General features: G+C 43.9%; 1 protein-coding gene across 2 annotated transcripts in view; it reads right to left on the bottom strand.

The window, feature by feature from the left end:
• Positions 1-17,077, bottom strand: part of VPS41 (VPS41 subunit of HOPS complex) — a 186,362-nt gene that overhangs the window by 2,383 nt on the left and 166,902 nt on the right. The window contains exons 24-27 of one of the 2 annotated variants that reach the window (XM_049642757.1): positions 15,170-15,310; positions 13,517-13,653; positions 1,442-1,541; positions 1,291-1,335 (exon numbers count right to left, since the gene is read on the bottom strand). In XM_049642757.1, the coding sequence (XP_049498714.1) occupies positions 1,291-1,335; positions 1,442-1,541; positions 13,517-13,653; positions 15,170-15,310 (423 nt within the window). Of the gene's footprint in view, positions 1-1,290; positions 1,336-1,441; positions 1,542-5,733; positions 13,301-13,516; positions 13,654-15,169; positions 15,311-17,077 lie in introns of those variants that run through there. The other variant, XM_049642758.1, reaches the window with a different exon arrangement.

Below are 17,077 nucleotides of genomic sequence, written 5' to 3'. Positions count from 1 at the left end.
CCACTCAGTGACTTGGGGGGCAGAGCAGGGTGACAATCCTAGGCTGTGACCTTGCACCGTGCTGCGAGCACTTCTGCAGAATTTAATTACACACCACGGGTACACTGGTCTGCAGGTCTGTTAAAACACGGCCTAAAAACACTGCGAAAGCTCACTTTTCCTGCGTCCGCTGCTGTTTTTAACATGAACACTTCAAACCCATTTCCTCTAGAAAAGACCCTGGGGGGAACAGACTTCTCATGTTGCTGTTAGATTATCCCTTAAAGCTAAGTAAACCCTGCAGCAGCTAGCTCTCTTGGTACTTCTCTGTGCTGAATTTGTATCAAAGGAGCACTTTTTTTGCATCCCAACAGCTATGCTTTAATTTCTATTTTCAAATTCTGGAATTTCCTCTTCTGTCCTATCCTTACGTAAGGCGCTCCGATTACACACGACGATATATATATATATATATATATATATATATCTACCAACTATAAATAAACATGTACTTGTGTTCTGAGGAGGCGGCACATAGTAGGTTTCCGTCGAAATCGGGGATAACGTAGGTGCCCATAACCACAGAGCAAAGAAAAAGTTTAAAGAAAAGGGAAGTACAATTTTTTTTGTGTATGCTGGTGTACAATTTTTTTCCTAGATACACACAATTCTTCTTCCTTGGAATTTAAACATGTTGATGGTAGTTTTTCCATTCTATTTTACTCTAAAGCCATGATCCTCAAAGAATGGCTCCCGAAGAAGCATCTATGTCACCCGGGAATGTGTTGGAAATGCAAATTCTTGGGTCCTGCTCGGGAACTACTGCCTCTGCAGGTTTTGGGGGGGTACCAGCACTCTGGGCTTCCCGAGCCTTCCAGGTAATGTGGGCTCACTCTAGGATGAGCCCCTCAGCTTTACAGAATGGTGGTGCCAGCCTGCAACTGGGTAGGGTTGTGGACTAAAATTCTGTACACAGATTATTCCAGAAGTTATAGATTAGCTAATGTCAAAATTTTAATTCTGGGGCGCCTGGGTGCCTCAGTGGGTTAAATGCCCGACTTCAGCTCAGGTCATGATCTCACAGCTCGTGAGTTTGAGCCTGGTGTTGGGGCTCTGTGCTCATAGCTCAGAGCCTGGAGCCTGCTTCGGATTCTGTGTCTCCCTCTCTCTCTTCCCCTCCCCCATGCGCACACACACACACACACACACACACTCTCTCTCTCTCTCTCTAAAAAATAAATATAAAAAATTAAAAAAAATTAATTCTCCTCATAAACACATATTTGGGGTATCTCCACCCGCCAATCTTACCTGACGGAAGAATAGGGGAAAGGCACGACTCACAGATGTTTTCCTCTGCAAGGAAACACACACACTTGGGATTAGACAGCCTTTCTGTTTGCTCTGTCTCTTCTGAAAGCAAGGCCTATGGTTCCAATAGGATTATTTCAATGATACCCACCATCGACCAGAACGCCTTTCATTTGAGTCCTGTGCATTCTCTTCAGTAAGGACAAAGAGTCGGCTACGAGAATCTTCTTGCAGCCTTCACGAAGCAGGATCTAATGCATTTGTTGTAAAACAAAACAAAACAAAACAAAACGAAACCCGCATCTTTAGAAGACTCAAATATGGGGGAGAACCCTCTTACTGGGGATTCAGAAAATTGGTGTTTGAAGCTGCCCGATGAAGCGCTCACTGCTTGCCGGCCCTCGGTACACTCTTGCCTCCAAACCTGTCAGACCAACCTTTCCAGCCTCCGTGCAGTCACAACTGCACTTAATATATAGCCGTTCCTGTAGCGCTTGTGAAATGACATACAGATGTAAAAGTTTGGCAAGGAAGGCTGTATTAATGAACCCTGACGTTATCTTACAAGGCTTCCTAACTCAGACTCTGCCTGGCAGTTCGGCCCCCATGTGACCTGCTCATTCCGGGATGGAAAACCTGCTATTCCAGAATGTTCCATTTGATAACTCCATCTATCTACTGCACTGATCTATACGGGGTCCATATCCCAGACAAGGAACAGGGCACAGAGCAGCTAAGCAGACAGGATCTCTGTCTTAACCCCCCTCCTGGCTGCAATCCCTCTCTTCTCCCATCCCAACTGTTCAGTGCAGTGCTAAGGGTCTCAAGTGTCTCTGTTAACCCTCCAATTTGGGGACTCTTAAGGGGGGGCGGACGACTGAAAACTGACCACAGATGTTCATATTCTGTTACAAGATCCGTTTTCTTCATCCCAGTACTGTGCTTTTTCTTTATGCATTTTTCCTGCTACTTTGTAAGTTACATATTTTCTCCCTCTCTGCCTGGACAACGAGGAGAGGCAGGGACCCCGCAGCAGCCTCACAAGTCACGACACCCACAGTGCAGGCCAATGATGCTGGGTGGCACCCACCTTGTGTTTCAGAGCCGGGGAGGGATGGAGACAGAGAGTGTCCACCTGCTTGGGGCACAGGAGACAGACCACCCGCTGTACCTTTTGCCCGGTTCCATGGGCCCCGGTGAGAGTTTCCAGCCTGTTCTGGGTTTTCCGAGGTGTTTTGTTAGAAATTGGCAGAGGCTGTGTGAGGTGTGCTTATGCCAAGTGCCTTTTTTTTTTTTTTGAACCAGAACTTGTTGCTTTTCTAAGAGGGGGACACTCAGGGCCTGAAGGGCAGTGAGGCTCTCTGTGGCAGGGTCCGTGGCTCGCTCTTCTGGCTTGATGGGTCTTAATGCACGTTTCTGTGCGGTCAGATGTAACTGTCCTGGAAATTCACAGAATGATGCCCTCACCGCCTCCCTCGGTCCAGCTCTGAGTCACAGTGAATGCTGCTCTCAAGAGGTGCGTCCCACCCTTCTTCATACTATGCATGTGTCTTGCTTTTCAGGTTTTCAATTCATGCCACTGGGCCACCTGGGCTCTGCTATCCCCGGTGTCTACACTAACACACACTCCTCTCAAATCCTGGACAGCACGGGCTGGGTGGGGGGGGAGGTGTGAAATGCAGCCCAAGGGCTTGCTCCCCAGTCCTACAAAAGCAAATACTCAAGAAAACAGAGCTGATGCCCAGATCTAAGTTCTGTACCTGCCATTTCTAGTAGTGCTGAATAGGAAATAAAGCTCTACGATTTCTACATTAATCGAGACACTGCCTATGACGTTTTCTTCTTCAAAATGCTACTAAAAATCGGATTTTGGATTCATTTAAAAAAGGCATTAAAACTTTAATGGGTATCATTAAAGCACACAGGAAGACAAAAATATGGTAAGAAAGAGATCTAGGAGATACTGTTACCAGGGGCGCCTGGGTGGCTCAGTGCATTAAGCGTCCGACTTCGACTCGTGGAGCGTCTGACTGCTGCTCTCACGGTTTATGAGTTTGAGAACCACGTCAGGCTCCACACTGATGATGTGGAGCCTGCTTGGGATTCTCTCTCCCTCTCCCTCTGCCCCTTCCATGTATGTGCTTGCTTGCTCGTGCTCTCTCTCAAAAATAAAAAAAAATACTGATGTTAGTAACTTTAGGAAAATTGATAACCAAACATAGAAAACTGCTCTGCCTCCGATACCAAAATAAAAACTTACGAAAAACAGTGTCAAAGTATCTTTGGTAAAACGTTTCAAAACGAGCTGGCTCTGACCCTCAGTGGGTCTCCCGCACGAGTGATACAGGAGGAGGGCAGACCCAGCAGTACAGACAGAAGCCACAGTGCCTGCAAATTTAAAAAAGAAAATGCAAAAAAACCCTGCAAACTGAGGAGGAACTGTTTCTTTACCAGGATTGCGTTTTTCTAAATAGGTACAATCCGCCTGCCCACAGCAAGGCATTTTCTAGGAAAAACTTCAGTATTCACAGGCCCTCAAGCCAGGAGAAAGGAAAATACACAAATACAGCGTAGTATATGTTACTTTATACTTCATCTGCCCAAAACCCAAGGCTCCAAAGCAGGAAAACACAAAAACGGTTTCTCATTTACGTGATACGTAATGAGAGGAGAGCACGAAACGAAGCTACCATCGGTGCAGAAGAACCAGTTATCCCACAAAACCGGGAGTACTCCGAGGGCAATCAGAGCAGGTGAGTGAAGCCCACACAAGAACACCGTAGCATCAGATAGGTACTATTTTCAGCGTCAGACATGACAAGGCATTAGGTTGACCATGGATCATTCGCTGTAGCAACCATCAGTGACTCGTGAAAAATCGGCTGTAGTGGTCACTGATTTCAACCTTAAAAGTGGATACTTGGTGTTTCCCACAAACGCCTTTATTAAAACATCGGTGGCGGAGCCCAACTCCGTCCTCTTCAGCCCTCTCTGACCTTCATGATTTCCGACAACTCCCATCTTCCAAGGTGGTCACACGCAGCCTGCTCCCACCTGTGGACGCTCACCTCCCACGGTCTCCAGCCTTGCAAACCTGACATTATTCACATCCGTGGGGCACAGGCACGCTCTCCTGCCATCCAGGTCTTTATGACCAAAATGCCATCGAGTCACTGCCAGTCACGTTTTGAATATATCCTATGCCACTACTTTGGGCTACTTTCCGTTTTAAACCGTGAAATACAGCAAACATAGAGAATAAAATATACTCAAGTCTCTGCACTTAGACTGAGCAAAGCTATTAAGGTGTTACCGTATGCTTCAGATCGATTTCAGAAGAAAAAGAAAAGATTTCAGATCCAGCTGACACTTCCGTGCCCGCTACCTTCCCTCCTCCTTTTTTACAAACATGACTTCAACTATGTTCAGTGTGTCCCCAACTAAACCATGCAGCTGCCTGGGACTCATGCAACACAGATCTAGCCAATGAGATGAACGCAGAGGCTAGAAAGCCATCCTTTCCCAAATAAAAAAGCAAAGCCTCATCAGGAAAGAGCCCTTTGCTTCCCACATCTTCCTGCCTGGAATGTGGATGTGCGGTCCGGAGATACAGCATCTGGTTTGTGACCAAGAGGCAGCAATCTGGAGATATACTCTCCTGTTGATGGACATCTAGGCTCTTTCCACTCTAGGGCTATTAGGGATAAAGTTGCAAAGGACATTTTTTGTACAGTTCTTTTGTGGACCTACTTTTCATCTTGGATAAATACTTAAGAGCAAAACTCTGGGTTATGAAATAGGTATATGCCTAATTTTTAAAGTACCTATCAAATAGTTCTGCAAAGCAGTTACACCATTTTACGTTCCCACATATTATGTTTTAATATCTCATAAATCTCCCCTCCTTATTCTTCTTAATCTTAGCCACTCTGTACAAAAACTTAGGACAGTAAAGAATTCTTTGGGGGTTTTGATTAGAATTGTATCAAACATATAGATGAGGATTACTTTAGAGAGAATTTATGACATTTATGGTTATGTACATACTGTCAACAATTAAAGGGTTAGATTCAATTAGCTAACGATTTGTGTAGACTTTCTGCATTTGTTAAAGAGACAAGGCCCTAATGGTCTTAGATTGCCCTCCTAGGACTCTGGAAAGGTTAGACTAGCATCCCCCAGGGAACTGAAGAGCTTTTCTATTCTATCCTCTGGAAAAGTTTACGTAAAATAGGGATTGCTTGGGTTTGGTTGTTTAGGCTTTATTCTTTATTTTTTCAGATGAGCAGCAAAGCAATCTTCAAGATGTTGGGTTTCTCTCTGGAATGAATTTTATGGTTCTTTTATCCACTGAATCAACATAGCTGGGCTGTGACAGCTTGGCTGGCCACCTCCCAGCATTGTCCTCCTCTTCCTGGAAGCTGATGGGACCTCAGGTGTCAGTTGGGTCCATCGTGTCCTGAAGACAGACCATTTCTCACCTCCTTTGCAGGGTAGAAATGTTGCCCTCTTCTCCTCGCAGATCCTGGCTTAAAAGGTCAATTACAAAATATATTTGGGGACTGCCTGTGTTTTAAAACTTTGATAAAACCAATCTCTAAAGTTGACTGTGGATTAGTGCTTTTATTGTGGCTTTATGTTCTGACTACTGATTTAATGACTATAGGGCTATTTGTTCTTGAGTAAATACTGGTAATTTATATTTTCCTAGAAAACGGAGTTTTCTTTTTTAATATGAAATTTATTGTCAAATTGGTTTCCATACAACACCCAGTGCTCATCCCAACAGGTGCCCTCCTCAATGCCCGTCACCCCCCCGCCCCCGCCACTCCCCACCAACCCTCAGTTTATTCTCAGTTTTTAAGAGTCTCTTATGGTTTGGCTCTCTCCCTAACTTTTTTTTTTTTTATTCCCTTCCCCCATGATCCTCTGTTAAGTTTCTCAGGATCCACATTAGAGTGAAAACATATGGTATCTGTCTTTCTCTGTATGACTTATTTCACTTAGCATAACACTCTCCAGTTCCATCCACGTTGCTACAAAAGGCCATATTTCATTCTTTCTCATTTCCAAGTAGTATTCCATTGTATATATAAACCACAACTTCTTTATCCACTCATCAGTTGATGGACACCTAGGCTCTTTCCATAATTTGGCTATTGTTGAAAGTGCTGCTATAAACATTGGGGTACAAGGGCCCCTATGTATCAGCACTCCTGTATCCCTTGAGTAAATTCCTAGCAGTGCTACTGCTGGGTCATAGGGCAGATCTATTTCTAATTTTTTGAGGAACCTCCACACTGTTTTCCAGAGCAGCTGCACCAGTTTGCATTCCCACCAACAGTGCAAGAGGGTTCCCGTTTCTCCACATCCTCTCCAGCATCTATAGTCTCCTGATTTGTTCATTTTGGCCACTCTGACTGGCGTGAGGTGGTATCTCAGTGTGGTTTTGATTTGTATTTCCCTGATGAGGAGCGACGCTGAGCATCTTTTCATGTGCCTGTTGGCCATCTGGATGTCTTCTTTAGAGAAGTGTCTATTCACGTCTTCTGCCCATTTCTTCACTGGATTATTTGTTTTTGGGGTGTGGAAAACTGAGTTTTCAAATATACGGATGTAAAATTGTAACATTTAGTTTTTAAATCTTGTCTGCATCTAGTTGTCATGTTTGTTCCTAATATATATGGATTTTTTTTTTCTTTTTCTTGATCAACTTTGTAGAGGTTTCCCTATTAGTCTTTTCTCTCCTTCAGAAGTCCTGTGGTTGAGGACACACGCATTCTCACCTCCCTGTCTCCATTGGCCACTCTTTTCTATGACCTCTTAATTACTCTGTGCTGCATATACCATTTCATCAGATCTTCCAGTTCATTCTCCCTTTCAGCTGAGTCCAATCTACTATTGACCTTGCACTGAACTGATAATTTAAATGAATACCCAAACAGTTTCAAAGAGTTCTATTTGGTTATTTTTCAAGTACTCCTATTTTCTATCATAGTGTTCTTTTTATTATGGGATCTATTTTTTCATGTCTTTTTTTTAATGTTTAATTTTGAGAGAGAGCGCACCCACGAGTGGGGGAGGGGCACATAGGGGAGGGGGAAAAGAAGATCTGAAGCAGGCTCCCTGCTGATAGCAGTGAGCCCGATGCAGGGCTCGAACTCACAGTCCACGAGATCACAACCTGAGCCCCAGTACGATGCTCAACCGAGACTGAGCCACCCAGGTGCCCCTCGTGTCTTTGTTTTTAATGACACTTAACTAATAACGCCTTTGAGTTTGATGCAGTATTTTAGTTCTTGAAAATACTAAGATTGTCACAGCACTTCTCATTCTTCTGTGTAATCCACATCTCAGACTAGAAGCTCCAGTTCATGTTAGAATTTCACCAAGGGAAGCACACCACTGGTCTTTTCTTTCTTCAACTTCATAATGGCGTCAAGCTTTCATCTCAAAAAGTGTGTGTGGGCGTTGCTCAGCAAGTACAACATTTCCTTTCAGAGATTCATTTTGCTTATGGGATGTTTCCTTATTTTTTCTCCCCACACTCTGTTCTCAACTCTTGTTTTCTCACCATTGCACTGTTTTCTCCATAGAGCAAAACTTTCCAGCATTACCTTTACTTTTTCATCTTCACCACTTTCAAGACAACCAACCAGCTGTAGGGTCTAGAATCGGTCTGTTGTAAGCATACCTTGTTCTACTGTGAATTTAAAGAAGAACATATTTATAAGACAGCTGTCAAAAACCAACAGAAGACTCTAGATAGAGTCTCCCGGTTTTTCCTGATTTCTCTGCAGTTCATCATCATTGATCATCATCCCGGTGCAAAGCACCAGACTCATAGATATTTTATAAAGCAATAAAAGAATCGTACATCAGTGATGTCATTATGCTTCATTGGAAACAGCTGCTGTGGGGGGAAAAATGCCATAAAAAATTGCCGAGTTTCTGATATTTTTATTTTAAAAGATTCTCGGAGTGTTGAATTTTTTGCTGACGTTGCCTTGTTCATACTGCAGTGCTTGTCATTAGAATTGCAAATGACAGAGAGTTACCTGGGTTTACAAGTCCCAGTACGATACCAATCCCGGAGCTAGCCCAGGTAACCATTTTGTCTAATTTCTAACCCATGATGCTATGGGATGTGAATTCTAATTGAAAAAGCTTTGCTTTTTGTTGAGATTATCATCAAAGAAGATGAAATGCAGAGAAATAAGGAAAAAACAGAAAGGCTCTAAGGTCTCATGTTGGCAGTTCAAAAACAGTATTATAATCGTATTTGATTTACGACAGCACAAAGTATACACGTGCCAGATTGATTAAAGAAGCTACACCTGGTAGTCATAGGCCACCTATGTCACCTAAAAGCTGCTATGACGCCAAATGGAAATCATTTGAGAGGGAAAAAAAATCCATTTTAAATCCATTTAATCCATTTTAAATCCATTTCAGAGATCTATAAATTAAAAAAAATATATCTCTTGGAAGAAATGAAGAGTTTATGTACTTTGAACAAGAAACCACCCATCTGAGCCCCCAAAAAAGGTAGGTAACAAGGGTGCCTGGGTGGCTCAGTTGGTTAGGCATCGGACTTCGGCTCAGGTCATGATCTCACCCATTCGTGTGTTCGAGACCAGCGTCAGGCTCTGTGCTGCCAGCTCAGAGCCTATTGTCTGGTTCGAGGATTCTGTGTCTCCCTCTCTGCCCCTCCCCACTCACACTCTGTGTGTGTGTGTGTGTGTGTCTCTCTCTCTCTCTCTCTCAAAAATAAACATAAAAATAAAAAAAGGCAGGTAAGAAAGAAGTCACTATTTCCTCTTAATTTATTTGTCTCTGGATTTCAAAGCAGAGAGATGAGGAAGAAGAAGAAATGGCACAACATAAAGGCGTGTTTCCGAAATGACTCTCTGAAGAACTTGAGAGATGGAAGATACTTTAGAGATCATCTAATCTCCAGGTTCCTAAATGCCTAATGTCAACGCACAGACTTGCGCCAGGCTTAGCGATAAGGAACATCAAAGTGGATTCAGTCCCCTAGTCCTCCCCAGGAGATTCTAATCTAGCAGATCTGGAAGGTTTTATTTTACTGAAACAAAGTAAGTTTTAAAAGAATTCAGGGAAGTCGGGTGTGTAGCCAGGCTGGCAAATGTTGATTTAATCGAATGGGAAAGCTGAGATCCAGAAGGGTTAGGTGCCCTCCCAAAGGGCCACAGGCTTGTTGGTGACAAAGCCAGGACCGGAGTCCAGCTCTGCAAACATCACGTCCACTGCTTTTCCAAGACAGCAGGCTGCCTGGTCAATCTCGGATACTCCTCTGTTGTTGTAACCTGCCGGGACCGCAAATGCATCTCCAGAGACCAATGGAGCAACCAAACAGTAAGGAATACACAAGATGGAGTCAGAAGACCTGGGCTCAAACCCAGTTTCACCAGCTTCCCAGACTGGCAAATCCTTTGAGACAGCCTTCCCATCTGTGATACGGGAAATAGTCCCTAATGACCACTATGAAATGGCCGTCAAACAAGACCATAGGAACAAAAGTGCTAGAACTTTTCTGGGAAAATAAAAACAGAAACGGGTATGAATGCTAAATTTAGAAATAAAAATATTTTAAAAATATAAAGTATAAACATGATAAATCTATAGCATAAAAATAATTTGGAAACTATTGTCAGTTTCATGTAAGCACTGAAATGTCATTTATACCATACTGTTTTGAAAATAATCTTACATTACACAAAAGCTTTTTATCCTTGAAATCAGGCTCAGGAACATTTTTTTTTTATAAATTTTTTTTTTTAACGTTTATTCATTTTTGAGAGAGACAGAGTGCAAACGGGTGGGGCAGAGAGAGAGGGAGACACAGAATCCGAAGCAGGCTGCAGACTCTGAGCTGTCAGCACAGAGCCTGATGTGGGGCTTGAACCCACGAACCATGAGATCATGACCTGAGCCAAAGTTGGATGCTTAACCAACTGAGCCACCCAGGCGCCCCAGGACTAGGAACATTTTAAGTTTATGAAATACAATCAGGACTACTTTCATCTTATGGATTTCATGAAGCTTGTAAAATTTGTTGAGTCATTATACGAACTGTGTAACAAGGTACAAAAACATGATAATAAAGTAAATTTTAAAAATGTGAACACCAACATCGCAGCCGAGGGGAGATCTTCCTTCACTTTAATGATGTCAAAGAACGCTAACGCGCCTCATGCTGAACTTCAGCTGAGGAGAGTTGTTGTGTTTTGGAAAACATCAAATTTTAAAACCAGAGGAGATACTTATTTTAAATTTTTTTCCCACAACTTTTCCTGCTTTCTGTTTCCAATTAGCTATTGGCTAATGAGTGCTCTCCCAAAGCATTCTCAGTGGTGAAAGACATTTTACAACGCAGCACATTTTACTGTAAATCTGCCCAAGACATTCCCAACGTGGAGGAGCCCTTTCCCTGACATCTGACCGTGGATCCTTGTTTACTGAATGGTCCGTGATATCCGCCAGGGGCCTTCCCCTCCACCCTGCCTCCAACAGAGAAGGTTCCAGGTCCTCGCAAATACATGCATCTGCAAAATTTCCCCCCAGTTTGGGAGATTAACGGAGCTAGCCATTTTTATCCTGCGAGAACATGTAAAAATCAACTATATACTTTTATGGAACAAACGAAAGAGACCAAGAGTGAAAAATATGTATGTGAAACCTTTCTGGAAACTTCCAAATGCTCTATAATCTAGAAGAAGGGTTAAGTTATTTTTAACAGGTGGCCTGGAGAAAGAATATAAGTGGCCATTAATGACAGACAGTAGCCTTTTGTATAGAAAAAACTTCTAAAGTCTTTCTTCACATATAAGAAGGGAGTGTCCCCTGGAATTGTTTGAACCACCTGCCCGAGTTCAGTGTTTCCTCTCTGTACCTTCCAGTGAGATGTCCGAGCTCCAGGGGAGACCCAGGTGCAGTTCCCAGAGGCTCTGCAACCTTCCCCGGGGGTCTCGCCCCTCGTCCCAGAGGCCACTCCCTGGTCAGGTTTATGGGATCCACTGGAGAAGGAACTCCTGGCCTCCTCAACGCATCACCAACTGCACACTTACATGTCTTAAGGAAAAGCTCTCAGTCCACTTAAAAAGATAATTAAGAGGATAAAATATTGATTTATCAGCTGTTTTAGTGGATGATTTTTTAATATGGAATTCATTTTGCATCTAATAATTTATTTTTATTCCTGGCTGACTCAGAACAATGCAATTTTATTCATAAAAAATGAATGAGGAGTGAAATCCAGTCGGGCCCGGGAGCTTGGTTCTCTGGATTAAGAGCCTAGTAAGAGGGATTTATTAGGTGTGTCTGTCGGCACTGTAGAGCCTGGGAAAACAGGCACATTTTCAACCTAGAGGCTAAGCTTGATGCATCTGTAATCTGGAGGACAGAGGACTGATCATTTTTGTCGCCTTCCATGGGGCAGAGATGCTCAGGGACACCGCACCTAAATGACTTCTCAACACATCTGGACTTGAAACTTCGAGCAGGTCTCGGCACACTCGGGCCTGGGAAGAGCCCGTGAAGTGCACAGATCATCATCAGGCTCACTCACATGCAGGGCCTTATGAAGTCAGACGCTGAAACCACTTTCCCCAAAGCCCGGTTCCAACCTCAGAACTCAGGAAGTGTTCCCCCGCCTGGACCACTTTCCCGCAGCCCTGGGGCACCACCCACAATGCTCACCTAGTCACCCATCCCAATTCTCTCTCCTTCCTGTCCGGTTCATTCTCTGTCCTGAAAACCTTTCCCTGAGCTGTCCGCAACCTCCCAGTTCCTCTGTAAATAAACACGTGTGTATCTCAAAGCTTGGCACACAAGAAACCCTCTACCTCTGCCTGGTCCCTGCCATCTCTCCCGGGACCCCGACTTCCCGCAGGCCCTCCTGAGGAAGGCCCCTTGTCCTCTCGCATCCTGCCCTCAGGAAAACCCCTTCTCCTTTAAGCTGTGCTACTCAGTGCTATAGCCCCAGAAGGCCGAGAGGCTGGCCTCCCAGCTCACGGAGGTGCTGGGGCCTGGCTCCAGCCCTCCCACCCGCATCCCTCAGCACCCTCGGGGAGGACTCACTGCTCCCACAGTCTCAGGACTAATTCCACACTGACGACCCTCACCCTTCACCCTACTTTTTGAAGGACCCCTTTGGAAATTTTACAAGGACGCGTTTGGAAATTTTAATGTGACCACACCCCACTTCCGGGCCCCACATTCTTGTCCCTCTGTCCTGCTTTTCCACCTGTCACTTGACTTCCTGTTGCCATCAGTCTTTCTCAACTTCTCCTCTTCCCCCGCCTCTTACCTGCGCCCACCAGCCCAAGTGCAGCAGGCAGCCCCCCACTAGGCACCCCTCACAGCGGCCAGGGGCCCCACAAATCCTCGTCATGACGCTCCTCTCCTTACTTAACCTGCCAATCACTTCCCTCCCCGGAACCTTATCCTCTGGCTCTGTCTGCAAAATCTTTGTGTTTCCAGGAAAGCAATTTCCCTCTATCCTAATAGAAACTCATTTTCAAACGAAGTAGAGAAAGAAGAGTCCAAACTGTTAAACAAATGTGCTTTCAACAGTTTCAAGTTCTGTGGAAGCTACCAGCCTCCCGGGAAATAGTAATTGTCAGGAGTCCTTTTAGAGAAAAGGGGAGGGTGCTTTGTAATTAGCATGTTAATTACTTATATGATAATAAGGCATTCCATTGCTTTTATCACCAAGTTCTGAACTATTACAGACAACGAGGTTGTACTGGTCGAGGAAGCAGACAAAACGTTAAATGAAATCACGTATTCAACATGTTTCAGGCAATGGGTTACTGAGAAACTTCAAGGAAATAAAAGAATTATTTGAAAAACATGTTTTTTATTCTTCCCAGTGGACACAATACTCACTCTACTCAAAACTGGTTTGAGTGGCCCGGTAGCCAGTGCAACCACCCCTCAGCCTTGCAAATGCCATGTGACATCAACCACATAAATGGAAGAATGACTGCGTATCAAGGAGAGGAAATTTGGGAATGGTTAAAACAATTCGGTAGCTTCTAGGGAGACTTCTTATTTCTCTACTCCATGAAGTTTCCCAAATATCTGGGCCAAAAGCAAATGTAGTTATCCAAATGAATTCTTAGATCTCGAAAATAACCCTACAAATGTTTATCCGGAACTCAACCCCCCAAGGCGGGTTTGTCCAAGAAAGGATACTTACTTGCAAATTGTAGTCTTGCAGAATTTTAACCAAGGAGTCTCTCAAATTGGGAATCTCCATTCCTTCCTTAATACGATGAATCAGGAGAATTGGGTCTACATGCGTGCCAATGTTGTTTAGTAAGCCAGTAATAAATGCTGCAAAATAGCACATGCAATAATTAGGACATAAGCAGTTTACATAGTGCAGTTTTAGGCCAAAAGTGACTCAAATAAAAACTTATTTCCTTTATCTTTTTTAAGCTTATTTTTATTTATTTTGAGAGAGAGAGAGAGAGAGAGAGAAAGCGGCAGGGGGTGCAGAGAGAGAAGGAGACAATCCCAAGAGGGCTCTGCACTGTCAGCCCAGAGCCCAATGTGGGGCTTGAACTCCCAAACCACAAGATCATCACCTGAGCCGAAGTCAAGGGTTGGACGCCTAACCGACTAAGCCACCCAGGTGCCCCCAAAATTATTTCCTTTAAAGGAAGTGCTAAAACCATTTAAATTGCTGAATTCCCAAAAACTAACTTTCTTTTCACTTCATGACATAAAGGAGAAGCCCCATGAGTTAAAAACAGCTCGAGAGCAGATGAGGACTTCAGAACACAGCCTGCCATGCTGATGCCTAACATTTACACTATGAGTTTACACTATGGCTTGGCTCTCGCTTTTCTCCAATGTTCGGCAAGGTAGCAGTGTTGTTTGCCTCCATTTTACAGAAAAGGGAAATGGGGTGGTTGCCTGATTCATCCAGGGCCACATACCTAGCAAGTCAAAAGCCAAATTCACTCCCAGGCCAGACCCCGGGCCAGGTCATGCTGTGCTCTGTTTCACCCACCCTGCCTCCTTGAAGGTTGGTAAACCACGACTTTCTCACACTGAGTTAGATTCTCAAAGATGCATGCGCATGTGACAATCTACATCTGCAACTGACTTGAACCGCATTATCCTCTTGCATCTCTGATAAAAAGACAATCCCGAGAGCAGTTTCTAAAACTTGAGAGCCTTGGAACAGAGAAGCCTTCTTACTAAAATAGCGAAGGGAAGGGAGCAGACTTTGAACCACTGTTGCCAGTTTTGGAATCATTTCTAGATCTTCAAAAGAGGGCCTGGGTTACTGCTGGGTGACTGCGTATTTCTTTCCGAAATGGGAGCCCTGGAGGCGGACAATCCCGTGGCGGCGACACACTCATGCTCCTGGAGCTGCACTGAGGCAGTACGGCGGGACGGAGAGACCGCCAGTTACTGTCCCAGCAAACATCCAAGGACCATCAGTGTCTAGTGACAGTTCTAGGGGTCCATAAAAAGGCACTGGCAAGGGCTTTACATTTTCAAAATAAAGGCCCCTGTATACAAATTGGAAAAACAAAACTCAGCCGGATCACATTTACTCAGGTTGGTATGGTAGGTAAGAAGATGTTGACGGGGACACAGTGAATATCATCAGGTTAACCACCTGTTTTCCACATTCAGGTCATGCAAAGTGATGGGGCCCCAGGCTTCTCTGCGCAGGAGAAGCACTGGAAGTCGTTACAGTGTACTTAGCCTATCTTTATCACAGATACTTCGCCCTATTTTCCACCCAGTGGGTCTTGAGATCATTCTTACTCTAGATGTCACTGGCTGTATTGAGAGATAAGAGGCCTGATCGCAGATGGGCTTTTCTGCTTACGCGGTTTGTCGATGGAATATAAAATCAGGTCTTCCCAGAGTTCTCCGTCGTCTTGCTCCTTGGCGAATTCAATCGCTTTATCAACATCGTGCAACTCCTCCGTGATCATCTTCAGGGCACTTCGGCTATTGCCCATTCGGCCTAGCAAAGATGGGAGAAATACTTCATTTAGGATCTTGTTTTTTTTATTAAATTTTTTTTTAACGTTTTTATTTATTTTTGAGACAGAGAGAGACACAGCACGAATGGGGGAGGGTCAGAGAGAGAGGGAGACACAGAATCTGAAACAGGCTCCAGGCTCTGAGCTGTCAGCACAGAGCCCGACATGGGGATCGAACTCACGGACCATGAGATCATGACCTGAGCCAAAGTTGGACATGTAACCGACTGAGCCACCCAGGCGCCCCTAGGATCTTTCTTTTAATAAAACATTTTTAAAGAAATCGTCTACCTCTTGTTTATGCATCTCTGGTCTTGAAGGCTACTGTTTTCTCATGTGACATTAGCCTTTACTATTTAAACACAGTGAAATAATGAATCTCCCTATTTACTGGGTGTTTCCTTTGTGGTAAGTACTCATGTAAGTGCGTCACATAAATTACATCATTTAACCGACACTATAATCCTACGAGGGATGTTCTAGTAATATTTCTGTCTTACGGAAGAGGACACAGAAACATTAATAACTTGCCAAGATCATACAGCTACTATGCGGCAGATCTGAAATCTGACCCAGTCTGTCAGATTCCGACTTCCCTCTGACAGACGTGTATTTCTTTTGGACACGTTCATACCCAGACACAGTTAAGACTTAAAGGTCCTGGAGTCATTCTGCCTCTTGAGGTAGCTTTGGATTTACTCTTTTGATACACTTTGTGCCAAATGCAAGTTCAACTATCAACTACCTCATTTCCTTCTCTCCAAGTTCAGGGGAAAGCCTTCCAACTGCCCTCATTAAATGAAATTTTTACCAACTATGCTTTTATTCGGTTATCTTCACACACTTTGCCCGTTGATCTACTGGTATTTTAATGGCTTTAACAGTTTCCACGAGTCTTTAATACAGTGCGTGTAGAAAGCTTTACTCAGAGGCGGGGCTGCAAGTGCCAGCCCTGTGGCAGGAACCAGTAGCGGGTCTCGAATCCTCCTCGTTCTGAGCCGCCATTATCCAGTGATAATAGCTGGCCTGGGAATAAAATGAGATCCCAACCTGTCGTACCTTCTATAGCATCCTGTTTGTCCTACAAATATTATTCCCATTGTCTTAGGTCTTAAAAATGGTTAATTTTTAAAATATGTGTAGGATTTTAAAGTTTTTATAACTTTAAAAAAGGAGATTATGTCTCCCTTTGTTAAGTCCTCTACTTCCTTGTCTGCTAAGACAATGTGACCTTGTGACAAAAATCGACCCGACTGGAGTATTTTTGGGGAAGAGATGTTGGAGAAACACCTAATGTCTGAACTCTGTGCTTATACCACAAATATCTGCATAGAGCTTCCTTGGGAAACCTTCAGGAATCCACCCTGCTTCTTTGCAAGTGGTTCATTTAGGAGGAATGGGAAAGACAGTAGGTCCTGCGCCCTTGGTACAAAAACTATGACACATACGGAGGCCATGCCAGAGGCCTAGGGGCAACTCAGAACTAGATTATACCAAACAGTTTTCCTCTCTCCAAAATGTCCATATTCAACCGCATTTTCTCCGGTCACTTAAAGTGTGATTACTGACAATGAACATTATTTTCTACCAAGATCATGGTAAATAGGCTGACATTTTTTTTTTAATTTATTTTTTATTTTTTTAACGTTTATTTATTTTTGAGACAGAGAGAGACAGAGCATGAACGGGGGAGGGTCAGAGAGAGGGAGACACAGAATCTGAAACAGGCTCCAGGCTCTGAGCTGTCA

The sequence above is a fragment of the Panthera uncia genome, chromosome A2, assembly GCF_023721935.1.
Source record: "Panthera uncia isolate 11264 chromosome A2, Puncia_PCG_1.0, whole genome shotgun sequence".
NCBI lineage: Eukaryota > Metazoa > Chordata > Mammalia > Carnivora > Felidae > Panthera > Panthera uncia.
Note: the sequence above shows the minus strand (reverse complement) of the source record. Positions and strands in the feature narration are given on the sequence as shown.